Source organism: Tyto alba, unplaced genomic scaffold (genome assembly GCF_018691265.1).
Source record: "Tyto alba isolate M040663 unplaced genomic scaffold, T.alba_DEE_v4.0 Super-Scaffold_22, whole genome shotgun sequence".
Lineage (NCBI taxonomy): Eukaryota > Metazoa > Chordata > Aves > Strigiformes > Tytonidae > Tyto > Tyto alba.
In genome coordinates, this window is record NW_024881296.1 from 3,431,935 (window position 1) to 3,450,281 (window position 18,347).

At 42.3% G+C, this 18,347-nt stretch overlaps 1 protein-coding gene across 2 annotated transcripts; it reads left to right on the plus strand.

Annotated features, from left to right (window-relative positions):
• LOC104365025 (sulfotransferase 6B1) lies at positions 1-11,315 on the plus strand. 2 transcript variants are annotated; one of them, XM_032987306.2, is made up of 8 exons: positions 1-1,008; positions 3,718-3,865; positions 6,281-6,426; positions 6,874-6,963; positions 8,564-8,690; positions 9,124-9,218; positions 9,641-9,797; positions 10,883-11,315. In XM_032987306.2, the coding sequence occupies exons 2-8, from the start codon at positions 3,742-3,744 to the stop codon at positions 11,011-11,013; spliced, it is 870 nt and encodes a 289-aa protein (XP_032843197.1). In that variant the 5' UTR covers positions 1-1,008; positions 3,718-3,741; the 3' UTR covers positions 11,014-11,315. The 2 variants fall into 2 exon arrangements, with proteins under 2 accessions (XP_032843197.1, XP_032843196.1); XM_032987305.2 differs by lacking the exon at positions 1-1,008 and having other exon boundaries at positions 3,664-3,865.
• Positions 11,316-18,347: the final 7,032 nt, after the last annotated feature.

The following is an 18,347-nucleotide window of genomic DNA, read 5'->3' on the forward strand; positions in this document are numbered from 1 at the left end:
GCAATACTTTTAGGAATATCAACTTGTTTCACTGGCTTTTATGAACTTGGTTGCAATAATCTGTTCATGGTCAAACTGCATATACTGGATGACAGCAAAATTGGGAGGACAATTAAAGCAATATCCTTTAGTGGTGAGTCCTGGTCACATTCAACATTGCTCTTAACACTGGTGGACAGACTATTATCTGTATCATATACCATTGACTTTTAAGTCTGGGAATCAGAAAAGGGGCTGAAAGTACTGTGGACAACGGGGAAACAATTCACAACATCATATCAAATTGAGAAGAAGTTTGGCAAACATGAAGGTTAGTAGAAGTAAAATGCTACATTTAGTAAAGAAACCAAAGGCACAAATACTTAATGGGACCAAACCAGTCAAGTAGCAGTTGGCATGAAAAGACCTGAGGAATCATACTCAGCAAGGGCTAACATAATGACAATGCTAGAGAAAGTAAGGTCAGATCTTATTCTGTTCTACAGTAACAGGAGGATCATAACTAAGACACAGGCAATAATTATTACAGCCCATGGTTGCAGATCAGTCTAAACAGAAGATTGCTGCTTAGGGACACTGCAGAGAAATTTAAGGAATCATCTGGTAGGGAGAAGATAAGCATGCTTGATACTTTAGCAGTACAGGGAGAGGACTAGATAGTCACATTAAGTCCCTTCTAGGTCTAGACTTGTAGGCATTTTGGAACATGGCTGACTGGCTTTCCACGTTCTTACTGATTCCCTGTCTGTGTCAATTCTTCTTGAATTAATTAGTCACCATACACTCCAGATTATGAAACAGTCAAGACTCTTCTAAGTCTGACTTCCTTGTGTGATATTTTTTCCCCAATTAGAGCCACACCAGATTTTAGAATTACATTCCACATTCTCACTGGATGAATTGTACTGCAATTTCATGGCAGCTTTTGGGTTTTCAGATACTGATACTGCACAAGGGACTTTGCCTGAAGAGGGTCTTTCCAGGCACACTGGAATTTGAGAAATAAATGTGAGTAGCAGATTTACTTTTGTTAAGAAGGGGAAATTGCTGATCGTCAAAAACTGCAGCATTTTTGGATGAGAGGTTATGTAGTTAGTTGTTATTGAGTCTGGAAACAATCTCTGCAAAGACTGGGTGCTACACTACTCACAAGGGAAACACAAGCTCTATCAGTAATTCCTCAGATAATACTACTATACCACCACTACTCTGTTGAACTAATTAAATTAAAACTAGTTGGAGAACACCTAAACTAAAATGAACAGTACACATGCCCTTACTGATCTGATAGAAAACCAGACCATGACCCATTTCTGAAGTTTATCCTCTCCTGTGTCATCCCAGGGCTATCAGTTCAGTCCCTTTCTGCCCTTACAATCTCACTCTGAAGAGCAGAGCTATACAGAGTAGTAGCACCTCGTGTTCTTTTGCTTCATTAGAGATACTCTTTGGGCCCTTGCATGTAGTGGGGTAAGGAGGTCAGAGAGGGGAGGATGGAAAAAGCAACCTGACATGTCAGAAAACTAATGTGGGCAAGGAGACTTGATGGATGAGTAACATTTTAAGGGGGTGAAAAGTAAGAAGAGATGAAGGCAGTGAGTGTGAGAATCAGTTCAGAAAAACTTGGGAATTTCTTTTCAAGGAAAGACATAGTTGACTCACACAATAGCAATGGTTTTTGAGCTTTATCACTGCTAGATCCTTACCAATTGTCCAAAACCAAAAATAAAAACCTTTCTTTCTGGTCTAGTATTTTTTGTTACCTGTGATTCCTGAAATGATACATTTCCACTGAAGAGGAATTGAATTTCCATCTATCTGCTTTAAAGAGGATGAAGAAACCAGAAAAATTATACTAACCCTTTTCCTACCTCATGTTTTTTCCCCAATCCATTTCTTAAAACAAGGCTAAGGTGAATCTTTGGCTATGGTGAGTTGAACCACTCAGAATTTTCCCTGGGGACCATGTGAGCTGTTCCACAGCCATGCAGCCTCCCTGCAGGGTCTCCTGCTTACCGCAAGACACTCGGCTGCTGGGCAGACAGCCTTGGGACTGGGACTCCTGGCACCCTCAGGACACCTTGTTCCCCTGAGTCCCTCCAGGGAGACAGGGCTGCCCTGAGTCCTCACCTCTGCAGCTCCCGAGCAGCCTGCCAGGCAGCTGCGACTGCATCAAGGGCCCTGCTCATGACCAGAGGTCAGGGTCCAAGGGTTAAAGGACCTGGAGGCACCCATGTCCCCAGTGGCTCGGGTGACAGGTTGTTAGCCTTCATGTTGAGGTGTTATAGTGATCTGGATCCTTCAGGATTCAGACAGCTGGATCTGGAGGCAGGAGGAAGAAATGCTAATTTCTCGTTCTTACGCTTTAGTATTGGCAAATGGGAGGAGATTTTCCTTTGCAACTCAGTAAACACATGGACAGAAAACTGAAAACCATAAGTAAGCTGGCAGAAGGCATAATATATGAACGATATCTTCAGTTTTTATGAGTAAAACACCACTGCTAGAGAAAATATTTCCAATAAAATGGTTCTGCATTTTGGGAAACCAGAAAAATAATTTAAAATTATTCTTTATAGGTAACTGTAAACAATCTTCCAGGTATTACAGGTATGCTTTTGATTTGACACCTCTTCATGCTTAATTAAGCTGGTGTTTAGGTTTACTAAGTGTCTAACATCCATTTATGAAGAAAGAGACAAGAATGTGATGCACAGCAGTGTGGGGCTCTCTGTGGGTTTGATATATATGTAGCAAATGAGACCCATACTACATTAAAGGACATGGAAGAAAGAAAGAGTAAAAGGCCCTTCCACAGGGTAATTCAGCCTTCCTGTATTGCATATCTCTGTTAGGAGGACCTGTGGAGATTCCTATTTCTCCATCTCAGTGCTCTTTATCTTCTGAAAAGGCATCAGTCATAATACCAATAACTCCCCCATCAAGAACAATTTCACCCAAAGATTAAATTATGGACAAGTGTAGAGAGAAATGGAACTGAAGTCATGCAGGTAGAATTTGATTCACATTAATGCAGAACCTAAGTATTAGAGCTTCCCATGAAAGTAACCCTCTTGTAGGATTTGGTGAAGTAAAAGTCTCAAATGTGAGTATTTAATCTTGAGAAGTACAGCTTAGGTGGTAGTTTTCTTTAGCTCCAGAGATGTCTCCTGAAGCGATGATGTTACAGTGACTGGCTGCAGGGTAGAGCTGCCACCTGGAAGGAAGTTGCATCCCTGGATGTGTATCCATGATTGGAGTCAGTAGTGAGCTCGGCTGAGATCCACTATCCACATATCCACTGCCTGCTGGTTGTCCAGTTTGCAAATGGCACTGCATTACTCACCAGTTAAAAATATTTCAGGGAATATCATCTATAGGTCTTTCTTTGGCTTCATTTAACATTTTGAATGCTATTAGTTGTTGCCCTAGTAGATTCCTGTTCCTAGCATCAGCTTCAGAAAAGACTCTATGTCACTATTGCCAGTCTCCAGTCCTGTAATTTCAAAAGGAGTTAACAGAGTACGCAGTTAATTAGTGACTTGTACCTTCATTCCCAAATGAACGCCCTATCCAGTTTGTTAATATGTTGCATAAACTTTGCCTGCCTTGTGGAAAGACAGCCTGTATTTGTTTGAAAAAGAGTTCCACAGGGATACAAACATGAGCAGAAATAGGGAAAGAGTCATTGAGACAGTGGAAAATGTTTTTTCGCAGAGTGAAAAGATTGCCCCAGAAGACATGATGTTTTCCTACAAAGGTGTTTTATACCCTGCTGTACTTAGCAGCCCAGAAACTTTGGAAGCTCTGAAATCCTTTGAGACCAGGAGTGATGATGTGATTCTAGCAGGCTATCCTAAAACAGGTGAGTGGTTTTTTCTTGATAAGTAGTCAAGTACAGAGTGCTGCAATCCAGAAGTTTGTGTCATCATTTAGCACAGCAATAATTACACGTGAGAGAAGCTTATGGTGACATCAGACTTCATAGGATCATGAATTTAAGTTATAAGTTGTCACTGCAGGTCAAGTAATACAGCCTTCTGCTCAAAGCAGGAGAAAGACCTAAACTTCAAAGTTAGGTTTGGCTGCTCAAGTCTTTGTCCAGAAGTTTTAAAACTTTGAGGGTGAAAATTCACCACCCACTGGGAATCTATTGCAATGTTTTCCCACTACAGTGGTTTGTTGTTTTTTGTTTGGTTGTTTTTTTTTTTTTGTTTTGTTTTTTTTTTGTTTTTTTTTTTTTTTGTCTGTTTATTGGTTTGTTTTACTTCTATGCAGTCAGATATCCTCTTATTGTGATTTTTAATATGCCCCTTTTGTCACTTCCTGACCAATTTTAAGAATAGTTGGCTCTGTCTTCTTTATAACCTCCAGTAATGGAAGACTGGAGTGAGATTCCTCCCATGCTTTATTTTGTTTTTCCTCCAGCCTGAGCAAACCAAAACTATGCATTGCATTTTCTCCAGCTCCCAGTGATTTCATGGAAGTTCAGCAGTACTCACTCCAGATTCTCAAAATCACTTGTGCTTCAGTGCAGGAACTGAACACAGTATTCAAATGGTGATGTCACCAGTGCTGGGTAGAGCAAAATAATCACATCCCTTGATATTCTGACCACGTTTGCTAAAACAGGAATGTATGTTGTTACCCTAATCGCTGTAAGGGCAATACAGGGAATATATCCTGTTAATGAGGGCAGAAGAACTGCTGTTTCCATTGACTTACTGCACTGCAGAATGCAGGTGATTCCCTTGTATCTAAATGGAGGGAAAGACAAATGCCACTAGTACTCTTGGAATATTTCATCTCTCTTTCACCGTGGGCATTTTAGATTCCTTAATTTTTTCCCTATTCGCTTTAGAGAAATATCTTAATTGGTCATTTTCAGAAAAAAAGGAATTGTTGATCCTTATCACATCCCCTTTGTGTGCAGCCTATAGAGCTGTGCACAGGCAGAAATGGTTTAAAGGTGTGAGGATACACCTATACATCCCAGAAGGTGTTAGTTGAAAACTGAGACTTGGATCTCCAACCTCTCATACACCAGTTTTTCCAGGTTCCAGAGGCCAAGACAGCTAAGCCTGGTGCAAAGATGGTGACAGGAACTTGACAGTCTAGTGGTTTGGTTGATGACCTCTTCTGCTGCCAGTTATGGAAGCCTAGCTGGGTTCTGGGAATGAGGCCAAACTGTGATGATCATGAAGATACCATAAACTGAAGTTGTTCAGGAGGAGGGAACAGAATGTTCCCAAAGACAGCATTGTGGAAGGAGAGCAGAAACAGCCAAGGGACAACTCAGGTGGCCCTGTGCTGGGAGCTTCACTGCTCTTGAGTAATTTCCACAGAGAGCAGTCTGAGGTGACCAAAAAGTGTCAGAGATGGAAGGAGCAATAGAGGTCTGCTTCTGTTTCCACTGAGCGATGAGATGTGATTCTGAAGTAAGCAGGGTAGCTCTCCACAACATCTGGCTGGCAGCTCTGTCCATGTTGGCTTTTGGCATACCCTTGTTGCTTATTGTCCAGTGTCATGGTTTAACTCTGTCCAGAAACTAAGGCCTGCACAGCCGCTTGATCATTCCTGTCCTGGTGGGATGGGGGAGAGAGACAGAACAGTAAAAGTGAGAAAAGTAGTGGGTTGAAATAAAGACAGTTCAATAGGTAAAGCGAAAGCCATGTGTGCAAGCAAAGCAAAACAAGGAATTAATTCACTATTTCCCATCAGCAGGCAGGTGTTCAGCCATCCCCAGGACAGCTGGGCTTCATCATGTGTAATGGTTACTTGGGAAGACAAATGCCATAACTCCCAATGTCCCCCCTTCCTTCTTATTCCCCCAGCTTTTATTGATGAGCGTGATGTCATATGTTATGGAATATCCCTTTGGTCAGTTGGGGTCAGCTGTCCAACCTGTGTCCCCTCCCAAGTTGTGCACCTTCAGCTTACTTGCTGGTGGGACAGTGTGAGAAGTAGAAAATATCTTGATGATGTGCAAGCACTGCTCAGCAATAATTAAAACATCCCTGTATTATCACCACTGTTTTTAGCACAAATCCAAAACATAGCCCCATACCATCTACTATGAGGAAAATGAACTCTATCACAGACAAAACCAGCACACCCACCTGTTGACAGTCTAAAGTAAAATATAGAACCAAACTGGAGTAAAATATAGAGCCAAACTGGTTCATAAATGTGAACCAATTTGACAAGATATACCATCAGGCAGGTTGACATGAAAAAGTGCAGTTGAATGAATGTGCTACTGGTGTCTTTATTCTTTCAGGAACCAACTGGCTTGGAGAAATCATGAGGGAGTTGGAATCAACAGATGCCAAATATACAGAAGAAGAAATGAAAGAGAGAATAAATGCTGAAAAGAAGTTAGAGACATTTTCACGTCTGGAATTTGGAGATCCTGGGATATATGAGGTTGGCAGGGACTGAAAATATTAGCACTGCTCTTACAGATAGTAACAGCTGAAAGGCAATGGCTGATCTCAGAGGTATGGAGATCTTAGAGACTTAACAACAGTTATGGTCTGCACAGGTATTGCCTTTGCTGTCCTAATGCAAGGGCCTCAGAGCACAGACAGTGCTGAGAAGCCCCACTGGGCTCCAGGCCTGTACCCAGTGGGTTTGATCAGTAAGATCCTTCTCTTGGGTGTCCGGTCCTCAGGCTTGTCTCATGTGAAATGGTGCTCTGTGGCAGAGGCTGGCAGAAGCCTACACCACCAGTGCATCCCTATGGGTTTTGCAAAGGATAAGATCCTTCCTCTCTGGTCTCACCTTTTCTTATTACCCACAATTCCTGAAAAGGCACTTGTCACTGAGTAAACTACTACTGTCCTGTCACATTTTTTCCCACTTGCTTTAAAGAGGATGAAGAAACTGCCTTCCAGGAGAATTATAGTAACACATCTGCCACCTCCTCTCCTGCCCCCATCCATTCTGCAAAGCAAAGCTAAGGTGAGTTTATCTTTTCATCACACTGCAAAAGCTTTTCCATCTCAAATTAGCTTTCCTCTGCGTGAAATGTGTTTTCTGGACTTTCACCTGGGCTGGTCAATGCACGGGCAGATTTCCAAGGTTGAAGAGGCAGGGTGATGTGTACTGAGGCTGTGAACAAACATCCTCTCCCAGCAGCAGCTTTATTGTCTTAAGAGGTTGATATCAATAAGCTTGTCACTGGGTGTTGCTGACCCTTCAGATCTCCTCCAGAAAAATGCTTCCAGGTTTGTGCCAGAAAACTGATCAAGGCAAGCAATTATTCCATTTGCTTTAACTTACCTCCTAGACCAGGATACCTGTGGAAAGCCCACCACAGGCTGGGGCTAAGATAGTCTTCAATGGGAATTGCTGCAGAGAGAAGTAAGAGTACATCTAGAGCCTGCTTGTGGCTTTCCTGTTCAGCAGCCCATGAACTCATTTTTCTGGACAGCAACTAGCTCAGAACTATGTCCCAAAGGCATCACTGAAAAGCTTCTTGTTTTCAGCCTGAAGCTCACATTAGCAGCAAGTGGCCTGCCAAAGCTCTGATTTCTTGCTCAAGAAAAGGAATTAGACCAGCATTGTATGCTCTGGTGGGTGTTAGTGGACAAGTAAATTTGCAGACAGCACCAAGTTGGGTGGAAGGGAGTGTTGATCTGCTTGAGGGTAGAAAGGCTCTATAGAGAGATCTGGACAGACTGGATCCATGGGCCAAGGCCAGTTGTATGAGGTTCAACAAGACTGAGTGCTGGATCCTGCACTTTTGTCACAAGAACCCCATGCAACACTAGAGGCTTGGGGGAGAGGGGCAGGAAAGCCACCCAGCAGAAAAGAATCTGGGAGTGTTGGTCAACAGCCACTGAATATGAACCAGCAGTGTGCCCAGGGGGCCAAGAAGACCAATAGCACCCTGGCTTGTTTCGGAAATAGCATAGCCAGCAGGACTAGGGAAGTGATCGTCCCCCTGTACTCAGCATTGGTGAGGCTCCACCTCACATACTGCATTCAGTTTTGGGACCCTCACTACAAGAAAGACATGAAGGTGCTGGAGCACATCCAAAGAAGAGCGAAAAAGCTGGTGAAGGCTCTAGAGCACAAATCTTCTGAGGAGCTGCTGAGGGAACTAGGTTTGGTTAGCCTTGAGAAAAGGAGGCTGAGGGTAGACCTTATCTCTCCCTACAACTGCCTGAAAGGAGATTGTAGCAAGGTGGGTGTCTGTCTATTTTCCCAGGTAGCAAGTGATAAGATGAAAGGAAATGACCTCAAGTTACACCAGGGGAGGTTTAGATTGGTTAATACAAAAAATTTCTTCACTGAAAGGGTTGTCAAGCATTGGAACAGGCTGCCCAGGGAAGTGGTGGAGTCACCATCCCTGGAGGTATTTAAAAGATGTGTAGATGTGGCACTTAGGGACACGGTTTAGTGGTGGACTTGACAGTGTTAGGTTTATATTTGGACTTGAGGATCTTAAAGGTCTTTTCTAACCTAAATGATTCTATAATGCTATGTGATGTGTTGAGAAGATGATGTTTCAGTCAGTCACTAAATCAGAACTAAATTATGTGTTTTCTTCCTCTAGATCCTTGTGCTAGTTCGGAACCCCAAAGACACGGCTGTCTCGTATTACCACTTCTACAACAGCATGCCAGTGCTGCCATCTTTCTCTTCCTGGGATGAGTACTTTGCAGCCTTCATGAATGGGAAAGGTACTTTTCCCTGCATCCTCTGGCATTCCTCCTTACATGATGGGCATACACAGGACCCTGTGCATGGGAATTCTACTCCAACATACCTTACCAAGGCACTTCCAGGACAGGAAGATGCCCATGTTATGGCAGAAACAGGGAGTACCAGAGAATCAGACCTTCTTTTGCCTCTTACTCAGAATGCAGAGATCATGAGAAAACTTTAGCATGACTTTTCTGTTCCTGCAGTAGAGGTTGTAGTTAGGTGCTACCTAGTGGCCAGAGCTAGGGGATCCTGCACTGACCTCAGCTGAAACAACAGACATGTTCAGCCAGTCACCACTTGACCAGCCTGGTGTCATGCTTAGAAGGCTGACTGGGTTGAATTCTCTGATTTTATAAGAGCCTGTTTTAGGGAATACTCTACACAGCTATGTCTCTTCTTTGTCTGCAGTGACATGGGGATCCTACATTCACCACTTAGTGGAATGGAACAAATACATTGATGATGAGAGAATCATGATGATAAGCTACGAGGAACTCAAAGAGGTGTGGCATCTCACCCATCTCTTCCTTGCTGAGTGCACTGTGCACCACTCCTGATATGTATGGTTGTTGGGAAGAAGAAACTCTTGGGTTAAGCCTGTCTTCCCCTTTAGAAGGTTGTGCCTTTCTGAGCTACATTTTTATGTTTGGGGGAGGCCCATGGGGTTTAGGAAGAGGTTAGCCTTGCCTATTCATGGATGGTGTCATATCTGGCATAGGCGTAGTTGCTTTTGGGAGAGAAGAAAAAGCCTTGAAGTTGAGGCAGCCATGTGTGTGTTCTCTCTCTGTTAGAGCTCTTAGAATTCCTTGGTGATGATGTGTGAAGCAGTATCCTTTGCTGGGCTTCCCACTGGGTGCTGGCTCCATGCCACAGCCACACTGTCATGTCATTTGGTTTGACCTGTGTGCTATGTTCCTTTGGCCAGGACCAGATACTGGGAATGAAAAGGATTGCTGCCTTCTTTAGATTCAACCTGTGTGAGGAAGATTTTATCAGAATTGCCCAGATGACCACGTTCCAAGCTATGAAAGAGAAATCCAAGGAAACCCATGGAAAGTTTGGGGACATCCTCTTCCGGAAGGGTAAGTCTCTGCAAATGGAGAATATATAGCCATGATCTCACTGGGATGACTATGAAGGACAAGTGTGGTTGAGTTCTGTCCTGTGGCATCCTGTCCAACAAGATTCTGCTGTTGATGGGATTTGGGGGCTGTTTGTGAAAAATGTTCCAGAGAACCAGGCTTCAAGTCCTCAGTCATTGCTTCTATGTTGCTCTATTTCCCTGTGGCAACCCCAGTCAGTTAGACAAGTGAGATGGGAAGGTGGGGGACAACAGTGGTGTAGGTTATGCCAACAATTATGCATCAAATCTGCTTGGGCTGGATAGTTACTCTTTACAGAGGGGTTATGGTTTGGCCATTACCTGGTGATCAATGAGGCTGATGCTGGATCATGGATCTGGTCTGTACGTGTCACTTCATGAAAGTCCCCTTTGGGAGGTGGTGTGATAATGGGACAAGAGTCTGTTGAACCTCAAGGGAATGCATCTCTCACTGCTCTGCTGACCTCACAGGCATCTCCTTGTTACACACTCAGAGATGAGGAATAGTCTCAATATGGTACCTCTTAATGGACATGTCAGTGGTGGTGCCAGAGATAGTTCCTCACAGACCTGGCAGTCCAGCTGCTCCCCATGGCATGAAGAGTCTTTGGTTTCTGACTACTGTGGGCATGGGCTTTCTTTAACCCCTTTCCTTCACCACTCCTTGGAGGAAGAAGGATTTAAGTGCTCTCCTTTCTACCACCTACCCCATGACCCCAAACAACTTTCCCCTTCATAGGGAGGCATTAATGAATGAGCGTTCCTTTGTGACAAAAACAGGTTCCTCACTCTTTTGTGTAAAAGCTTTATGAAACCACCTTGGAAACTCCCCCTGATGAGGGAAGACATACAGGCAGCCCTCTAGCAATGCTCCCTGTGGTCTGGGTGCAGCCTTTATTGTTTATCCTTCCTATCTTGCCTCTTCCAGGCAATCAGACCTCTCAGGGGCATAAATCTGATCCTTCCTGCCTCATGCAGGCAATGATTCTGCCCCATTGCTGCCTAGGTATTATTGTCTCTCAAGAGTATCTGCTTTCAGTTTCTGGTACTTCTGGTTGTATACAGGGGTTGTTGGAAACTGGAGAGACCTCTTCTCTAAAGCTCAGAATGAAGAAATGGACCAAAAATTTGAAGACTGCCTAGGAGGAACGAAGCTGGCAGCAAAGATGAAATATGATATGTACTGCAAGGCCTGAAAATAAGCAGATTAGAAGCATGACAGCAAGTCATGTTTCAAAGATGATTCTCCAAAGGTGGGAAGTTCCCATGTTTCCTTATCATGAGAAAAGAGAGAAAATCCTCAGAGATCTAACTGTCACCTCTAAGCATTTAAGTGATAATTCTTTGGTGTGTGCTGGGCCTAGGGCATGTCCTTTACTTGACACAACCAAATAAAATGTACATATGCCTCAAGTGAATGCCTAGCATTCTTTCAGGAGGGAGATGGTGCACAGACATCATAGCACCAGTCTGGTGGTGTTCCTGTGTCTGCTTCATGGCCTGAGATGGTGAATGAGTACCCTGCGGTGCTCAGTGGTAAGGCAGTGGGAGCAACATAAGACCTCTCCTCTTGACACACAATGGACTTGACATGGATTTGTGGTGTGGGTCTGAATACCCAAATGACTGTGTATGGGCAGAGCATGATAGTCAGGGTTTAGATCTACCATGGCTACTGTGGTATTGACATTTGTACAGCATGGTCAGAAAGGCCTTTGACACTGGCAAATTCCTCACTTTGGTGCAGGGTAGGACTTCTTGAGCTCTTACTGCCACAGACTCTTAAGTAATAAACAGCTATATGTTTTCTGGAGTGTTTTTCTCCCATTGGCCTCTCTGGGAACAATTAAGTAAATGGCAAGTGGGAAGAAACATGACTTTTGAATGGAAAGATCATGGGAAAGAAGACCCCTGATGGCCCTGTTTCTGAACTAATAAAGCTGCATTTGTTTGACAATAAATAGATTTATGCTAAGTAGGTATGATTTCCACACCCTCCTTGTAGATGTCCTTGCTACATCTGTGCAGAACATGCTGCACAACCTCTTGTCAAAACCACTCTTCTGAAAAACCAGAAAAACTAAGGAAATGAGCATTCCATCTGGCAAAGGGAATTCAGTTCCTTGGAAGAGTGATTCCTCTGCCATATTCCCAGACAGGTATATCTGCAGGACTCTCACACTGAACTAAGATTAAAACCCAAGCAACCTGCAACCAAAAATGTAATTAACAAAACTGGGAAATTGCTAAGGTCCTGTCAAAGACCTGACTGTCCCTGGCCATCCAACTGGGACTCCCCTTACCCTGACCATGGCCCAGGACTCCTGGGGCCATCAGCCCCTGTCCCAGCAATGCTGCAGCAGGGTCAGTCTCCATCTCCTCACAGGCTGCCCTGCCTGGCCATGGGCTCTGTCAAGCTGGATACATCCGTAGGCCCATGTCCTGGACCACCCTCAGCTCATCACCATCTCCAGGGAGGTGCCTGACGCCTGGGGCTGGGGCTGCCCTGCTCCTGGCTGGGGTGGTGGGACAGTTCCTGGCTGCCAGACCCTGCCCCATGTCTCCTTGACAGGAATACTGAGGACTGTTGCAGATTCAGCTCTGAGATGTGCATGTGAAATTGAGATGAAGAATGAAGCATGAACAGATGTGTTTGTTTGAACCTGTTGATTCTGGGTTTGTAGGTTTTTGTTCCCAGAAGAGTAGGACTTCATCTAACTCTGGGCTTCCACGGATGAAAAGAAACAAGCTGCCATGCCCCATAATTTTGGAATTAGCAATATTTTAATCGATTCCTTAATACATGCACTTTACTATTTCCTCCATGGTGATACTAAAAGCTATCCAGATAATAGAAAGCAGTGTGCAACTCAGTGCCTTCAAGGAATTGAACAAGTGAACAAGCCTGGCCAGAAATGGAGAAGCAGTCACTGAAATATTCAGAAGAACTTTACTAAGATGAAAAGATGGTATTTTAAAATCTGTTGATTTTTTTTGTTTTGTTTTGTTTTGTTTTGTTTTTTTTTTTTTTTCCTGCAAAGGCATTTTGTAGCCTAAGAGCTCTTAGCAGCCCAGAAACTTTGGAAGCTCTCAGATCCTTTGAACACAGGACTGAAGATATGATTCTTACCATCTTTCCTAAAATGGGTGTCTTGCTTTCTTGATGAAGAGTCCATTGCTGCAGTCTAGAAGTGTGTGACTGCACATAACAAAGCAATAACACCCACAACAGGTTAATGATGACTTCAGCCTGATGTAGAGGTACAGCAGCAGGGTTTTTTCCATGGAGGAGGCCAGGAGGACTGGTGTTTCCATACATTTCTGTCGTGGTTTGAGCCTGGTCGGCAGCCAACCACTCCACAGCCATTCACCCACCCTCCTCCCCACCTGGGAATGAGGGAGGGAATTGGAAGGGTAAAGGGATTCTCACAGGTTGAGATAGAAACAGTTTAATAATTGTAATAAAATGAAAACAATGACAGCAATAGAAAATATAAATGGACAATGCACAATGCAATTGCTCACCACCTGCTGACCAATCCCCAGCCTGTTCCCGGCTAGAGATCCCGAAATACCAAGATCCTGCAATTGCAATCCTGGAAGCGAGAGAGAGAGAGAGACAGAGCAACTTCCCGAGCGCCCCTCCTCTATATAGTGAGCATGACGTGCCATGATATGGAATATTTCACTGGCCAGTTTGGGTCTGGTGCTCTGTCCGTGCTCCCTCCCTGCTCCCTGTGCCCTTGCGCACGGGCAGGACATGGGGAGTCGGAGAGTCCTTGAAGTCTCAGTAGCATCTGAAAACATCAGTGTGCTATCAGCGTTCTTCTCATACTAAACCCAATGCTGAATCTAAAACACAGCACTATTATAGTTACCAAAAAGAAACATTAACTGTATTCCAGCCCAAACCAGGACAACTTCCTCCACTGCAGGACGTAAGTCATTCCTGCGTGATGAGTGGAGGTACAGGCATACCTGCCACCCAAACTCCAGGACCTTTTTTTCTCACTTCTCATGCCTTTCAATCCCAGCATTTGGGATTACTGGATACCTTCATGTTTTCTTATAAACACTTAGAGAAATATCTTAACAGGTCATTTGAGGAAAAAAAAAGAGGAGGTGATGTTTTATCAGCATTCTGTCCACTTCATGTTCAACTTGAAATTTTTTTCTCAAACAGGAAAGGTATAAAATTGTAGGGTCTCATATAAATATCAAAAGTATTTTAGATATCATTTGACATTTGCATCATAACATCTCTAATTTCTAACCAATTTTAAAAGAACTGTGCTAGAAAATGATTTATATGACTCATTTTAAATGTGATGTGGCCAAGATTCAACCCACTTAATTAGATGGTGTGGTGGTGAATGATGAGTAAGCTGAGAGAGATGCAGCCTAACTTTCAGCTCAACAGGGGGAAAAGGCTTCTGGCTTCTAAAACAACAATTCTCACAGAAATTATAGCAATATGACTTGGAGAGATGAGCTCAGACTCTCCTGCTGGTTAAAAGGCTGAAACTGGATTTGGTCATTAGGAGGTAATATAATGGTTGCACAGAAACACCTCTGAAAAGCAGTAAAAACCTTGGATGGGACCTAAATTCCTTTAGGCTGTGAAGACTGTTACTTTTGACTGAATCCTCCAATTTTTCTTTTTTTTCTTTTTTTTTTTTTTTTTTCATTTCAGAGATTGATGAGTTGTATTTCCTTTTGACTAAGTTGTCATTCCAGACTGGTTTACATTTGTTTCTACAGATAAAGTCATCAGTATTTTCTGATTTGTAATATTTTATAATTTCTCATCTGATGTTACCCAACCCCACTTAAAGGATTTCCTTCTCCAGACCTCTCAGTCTATGTATGCTTGTGGATGTACAGGCTGGAAATCTTGGCTGTAATACAGTCCCTTCCTAAAACACATAGCTCTTAATATTTTTTCTTGCTTAGTATTTTAGTTTTACCTATAGTCTATGGAACTATCTATTTCTAGTAAATTTTTTGTTTTGTTTTGTTTGTATTTGTTTCTAATCCCATTAAAGAGAATTAAAAAATTATCTTCCAGAAGAATGATCTCAACCTCATGTCCTGCCCCTCTCATGCTTTTTCAAAGCAAGGCCAAACTGAATCTTCCTTTTGATTTAACCTGAAAATACTGCTACTAATAAAGTGCTGTTTACAGAGACTGTGGACACATGTTCTCTTGAATGTGCAACCATAATGTCTCCATAGGTTATTATTGCCTGCAGCTCATCCATGCCAAAGACAACTGCTCCCTCAAATTTCCTTGGGGAACTGCTCCCCAGTGCCTTTCATCCCAGATAATCCAGACTACGATCTCTTTAAAATAATTGTGCAAGGATCCTGAGTTTTCCAAAGGTTGGAGGTGAGCCTACCTGGACCTTTTCTTTACAGTGGACACACCATAATCACCAAGAGGGCTGTAAACTTCTAAAGGCTACATTTAAGTTTAGATAAGGCTGCATTAAATTTAGGACAATCAAAGTTTACAATATGGAAACTCGGTTTGTTTTGAGTGAGAACATAATACTATAACAAAACTTTTAAGCAAATCTGCTTTCTCCTCACAGTTTTTTGTCTCAGTCCAGCAACATTTCATGGCATTTTGGATTGCAGCAGGCTCCACACAGGCTGAATATTCCTGAGAAATCTGAGCTAGTGGCTGCCCCAAAGGCTAGGTTTATGTCCCTCTTCTGAATGTAGCTGTCTGCTCCTTCTTTTGCATGAGTTCTTGTGTTTGCCTGACACCCACAGCTTTTTGAAGCAGCATGAAACACTCACTTTTGGTGGCAACAAACTGTCAGATTGTTTCAGCTGTCTTGCACAACCTCACCCCGGTGCCTCTGGGTCTCTAAGAAAGAACTTTTCTGTTGCTTCAGAGGCTTGGCTCTGTCATTTTCTGCTTCTTTCAGGCATCTCCTAATATCTGCTCTCCCTGCAGGCGCCCTGCCTTCTGGGTCACGCACCCTCGCTGCGGATGGCTTTCCCAGCTCAAGGCTCTCCTCCACCCGGAGCAGAGCGGGCACAGCAAGGCAACTGGGCAACCCTCCAGCCAGCCACTGAAGGGGAACGCTGTGCATGCACTGACAGACAGCATCCCTCTCCCTTGCACCTGGAGAGGGGCAGCAGTGCTGACTGGTTGCAGATAAGCTAGTAGTTATAGCCTTTTAGGCTCTGGGGAAAACTGGACATGTTTCTGTAAAGTGAACTGCAGACCTAAAATCCAGTGGCAATCATTTCAGGTTTATTGCATTCCCTCTGGTTGTTTTAGCAAGAAACTCATTCATTATTTGGAAAATAATGAATTTATATTGTTGCTATCAATTAATAACTTGCTAGCAAAAGTATACATCAGTTATTTTTTCAAATATTGTCGAGTATTAACAATTTTAGTAAATGTTAAAGATATATATTTTCTGAGTATTTATCAGCTTTTTTCCTGGCCATGCAGCTACATACTTTTTTTTTTTTTTTTTTTCAGATAAGACTCAGAACATCAAAGATGCAGCCATCTTCTGCTACTTTTACTTCTACTCCTGGGATGAGTACTTTACACTTTGTGAATGGGAGAGGTATTTTCCACTGTCTAGAAAGATATTTTGATTAATAGTGCGTACAGGTAAAAATAGTTGTAGTTAAAGTGAGCCTAGTTTTTTGGCAATGATCATGAAATTAGAATTTAACCTTGTGTTTGACAGATATTCCATTTCCTGACAACGTGTTATTTATGTCTTTCCACCAGAAAAGTAGTTAGACAAATACTTTAGCCCTGAATTCTCCCAGGTTTTGAAATAGTTCTCACGTATTATTTTTAAGGTTCCAAAGAGACAGATGTGATGGGGTTCCACAGTGAACCTCTCTTAGCAAATGACTGAACCAGTGTTTAATGACAGGCGCTGTTTTTCTGCTAGTCTTGGTGCATTTGGCTGCTTCTCTGCAGCTAATGCAGTACACACTGGTTGCTGCAGCTGGAACCTGATGAAGGGAGTTGCATGGGGAGGCCACTATACCTTATTCAGCGGTTCTTGTGCCCCTCGCTACCTTTCACCAACTTTCTGATGGCTGGTAAGAAGCAGATCTGGGCTGCCTGAGCAATGTTTGTTTATCAGAGAACTGCTCTGCCTGAACTCCAAGGGAAAAGGGAAGACTGAAACATCAGGCCAGGTTGGACATAGTCATCAGACTTCTTGTTGGACAGAGTTTTCTAGGCCTTATTTATTGTTGACTTGTAATCGTTTACAACCTGTGCAAAGCACAACATCGCAGCAATCAGACTGGTATAATTTCCTGAAGACTTGCTTATATTAATAAAAACAAAAACCAAAAAAAACCCACATTAAAAATATGCTAATTACTTCACTATCACTGAATACTTTTTTCTCTTCAACAGTGGCTTGGGAATTGTCTTGACTGCGCAGTTGAATGAAACAGGCATTTCAGTGATGAATATCTAAAGTCAAAAAGCTATTAGGAATCTAAAGAGCTGAGGTTAATTTTATTTTAGTAAAACATATTTCAACCTTTATTTAATGTATTACTGAAATCATGTACAACAGGACATAATGACCCATTAATATCAGTTCAGTGATGCTTCAGAATAGAAATCATTAGGAAATTGCTGTTCCTGCAAGGGAAATTCAATTAATGTGTATTTATGCAATACAGTTTTTGGCTTTTATTGAAACCTGAAATACCAGAACACAGTTTTGCAAAAAAATGGAAAATTTTACATAAAATTTTCTATTAAGTCAAAAAGCCTTTTTCTTATCGGAAAACATTTTGGCAGAGGCTCTTACCATGTACACTGAAATGTATTTTGAAAGACTAAAAATTGGGTTTAGATATGACATAATTCTAATGAAATGCTTTGGCAAAGGAGGAATTTGGGTGACTTCAAACAAAAATGTGTTAAAGAAGGTAGGCTTCACAGACAAAAGCACTTTTATATTAACAAGCCATATGTCCAGTTCTCTCCATAATGATCCTCAGCACCCAAAGTATGCATATCTACACATAGGTGCAAATCCCCAGTCTTTTGACAGAATCAGGAGAACTCTTAGAGGTTTCACTTTGGTTCCTAAGTTGTCTGGACAATATTGGCCACTTATGAATAAAGACAGTGGCCTCATTTTCAAAATTACAGAGCATTTATTTTCTATGGATATCAATATATGTTGATAGCATGAAATAGCTCTTTAAATCAGACCATCTAACATTATCATAAAGGTACATAAAGATAAGATACATAAAGATACTTTGGAGAGAAATTTTGCCTAATATGGTATTGTTTTTTGTTTTTTTTTGGTTTGGTTTGGTTTGTTTGTTTGTTTGTTTGTTTGTTTGTTTGTTTGTTTGTTTGTTTTTAATTTTTATTTTTTTTAAACGATCCAATATGTTGTCATGGAATTTAAACTGACTAAGACTGAACTAAAGAGTTAGCTGTAAAATATGTATCCTATGGATGGAACTGAAAACTGTATTGCAGTAACATGAAATATTACATATT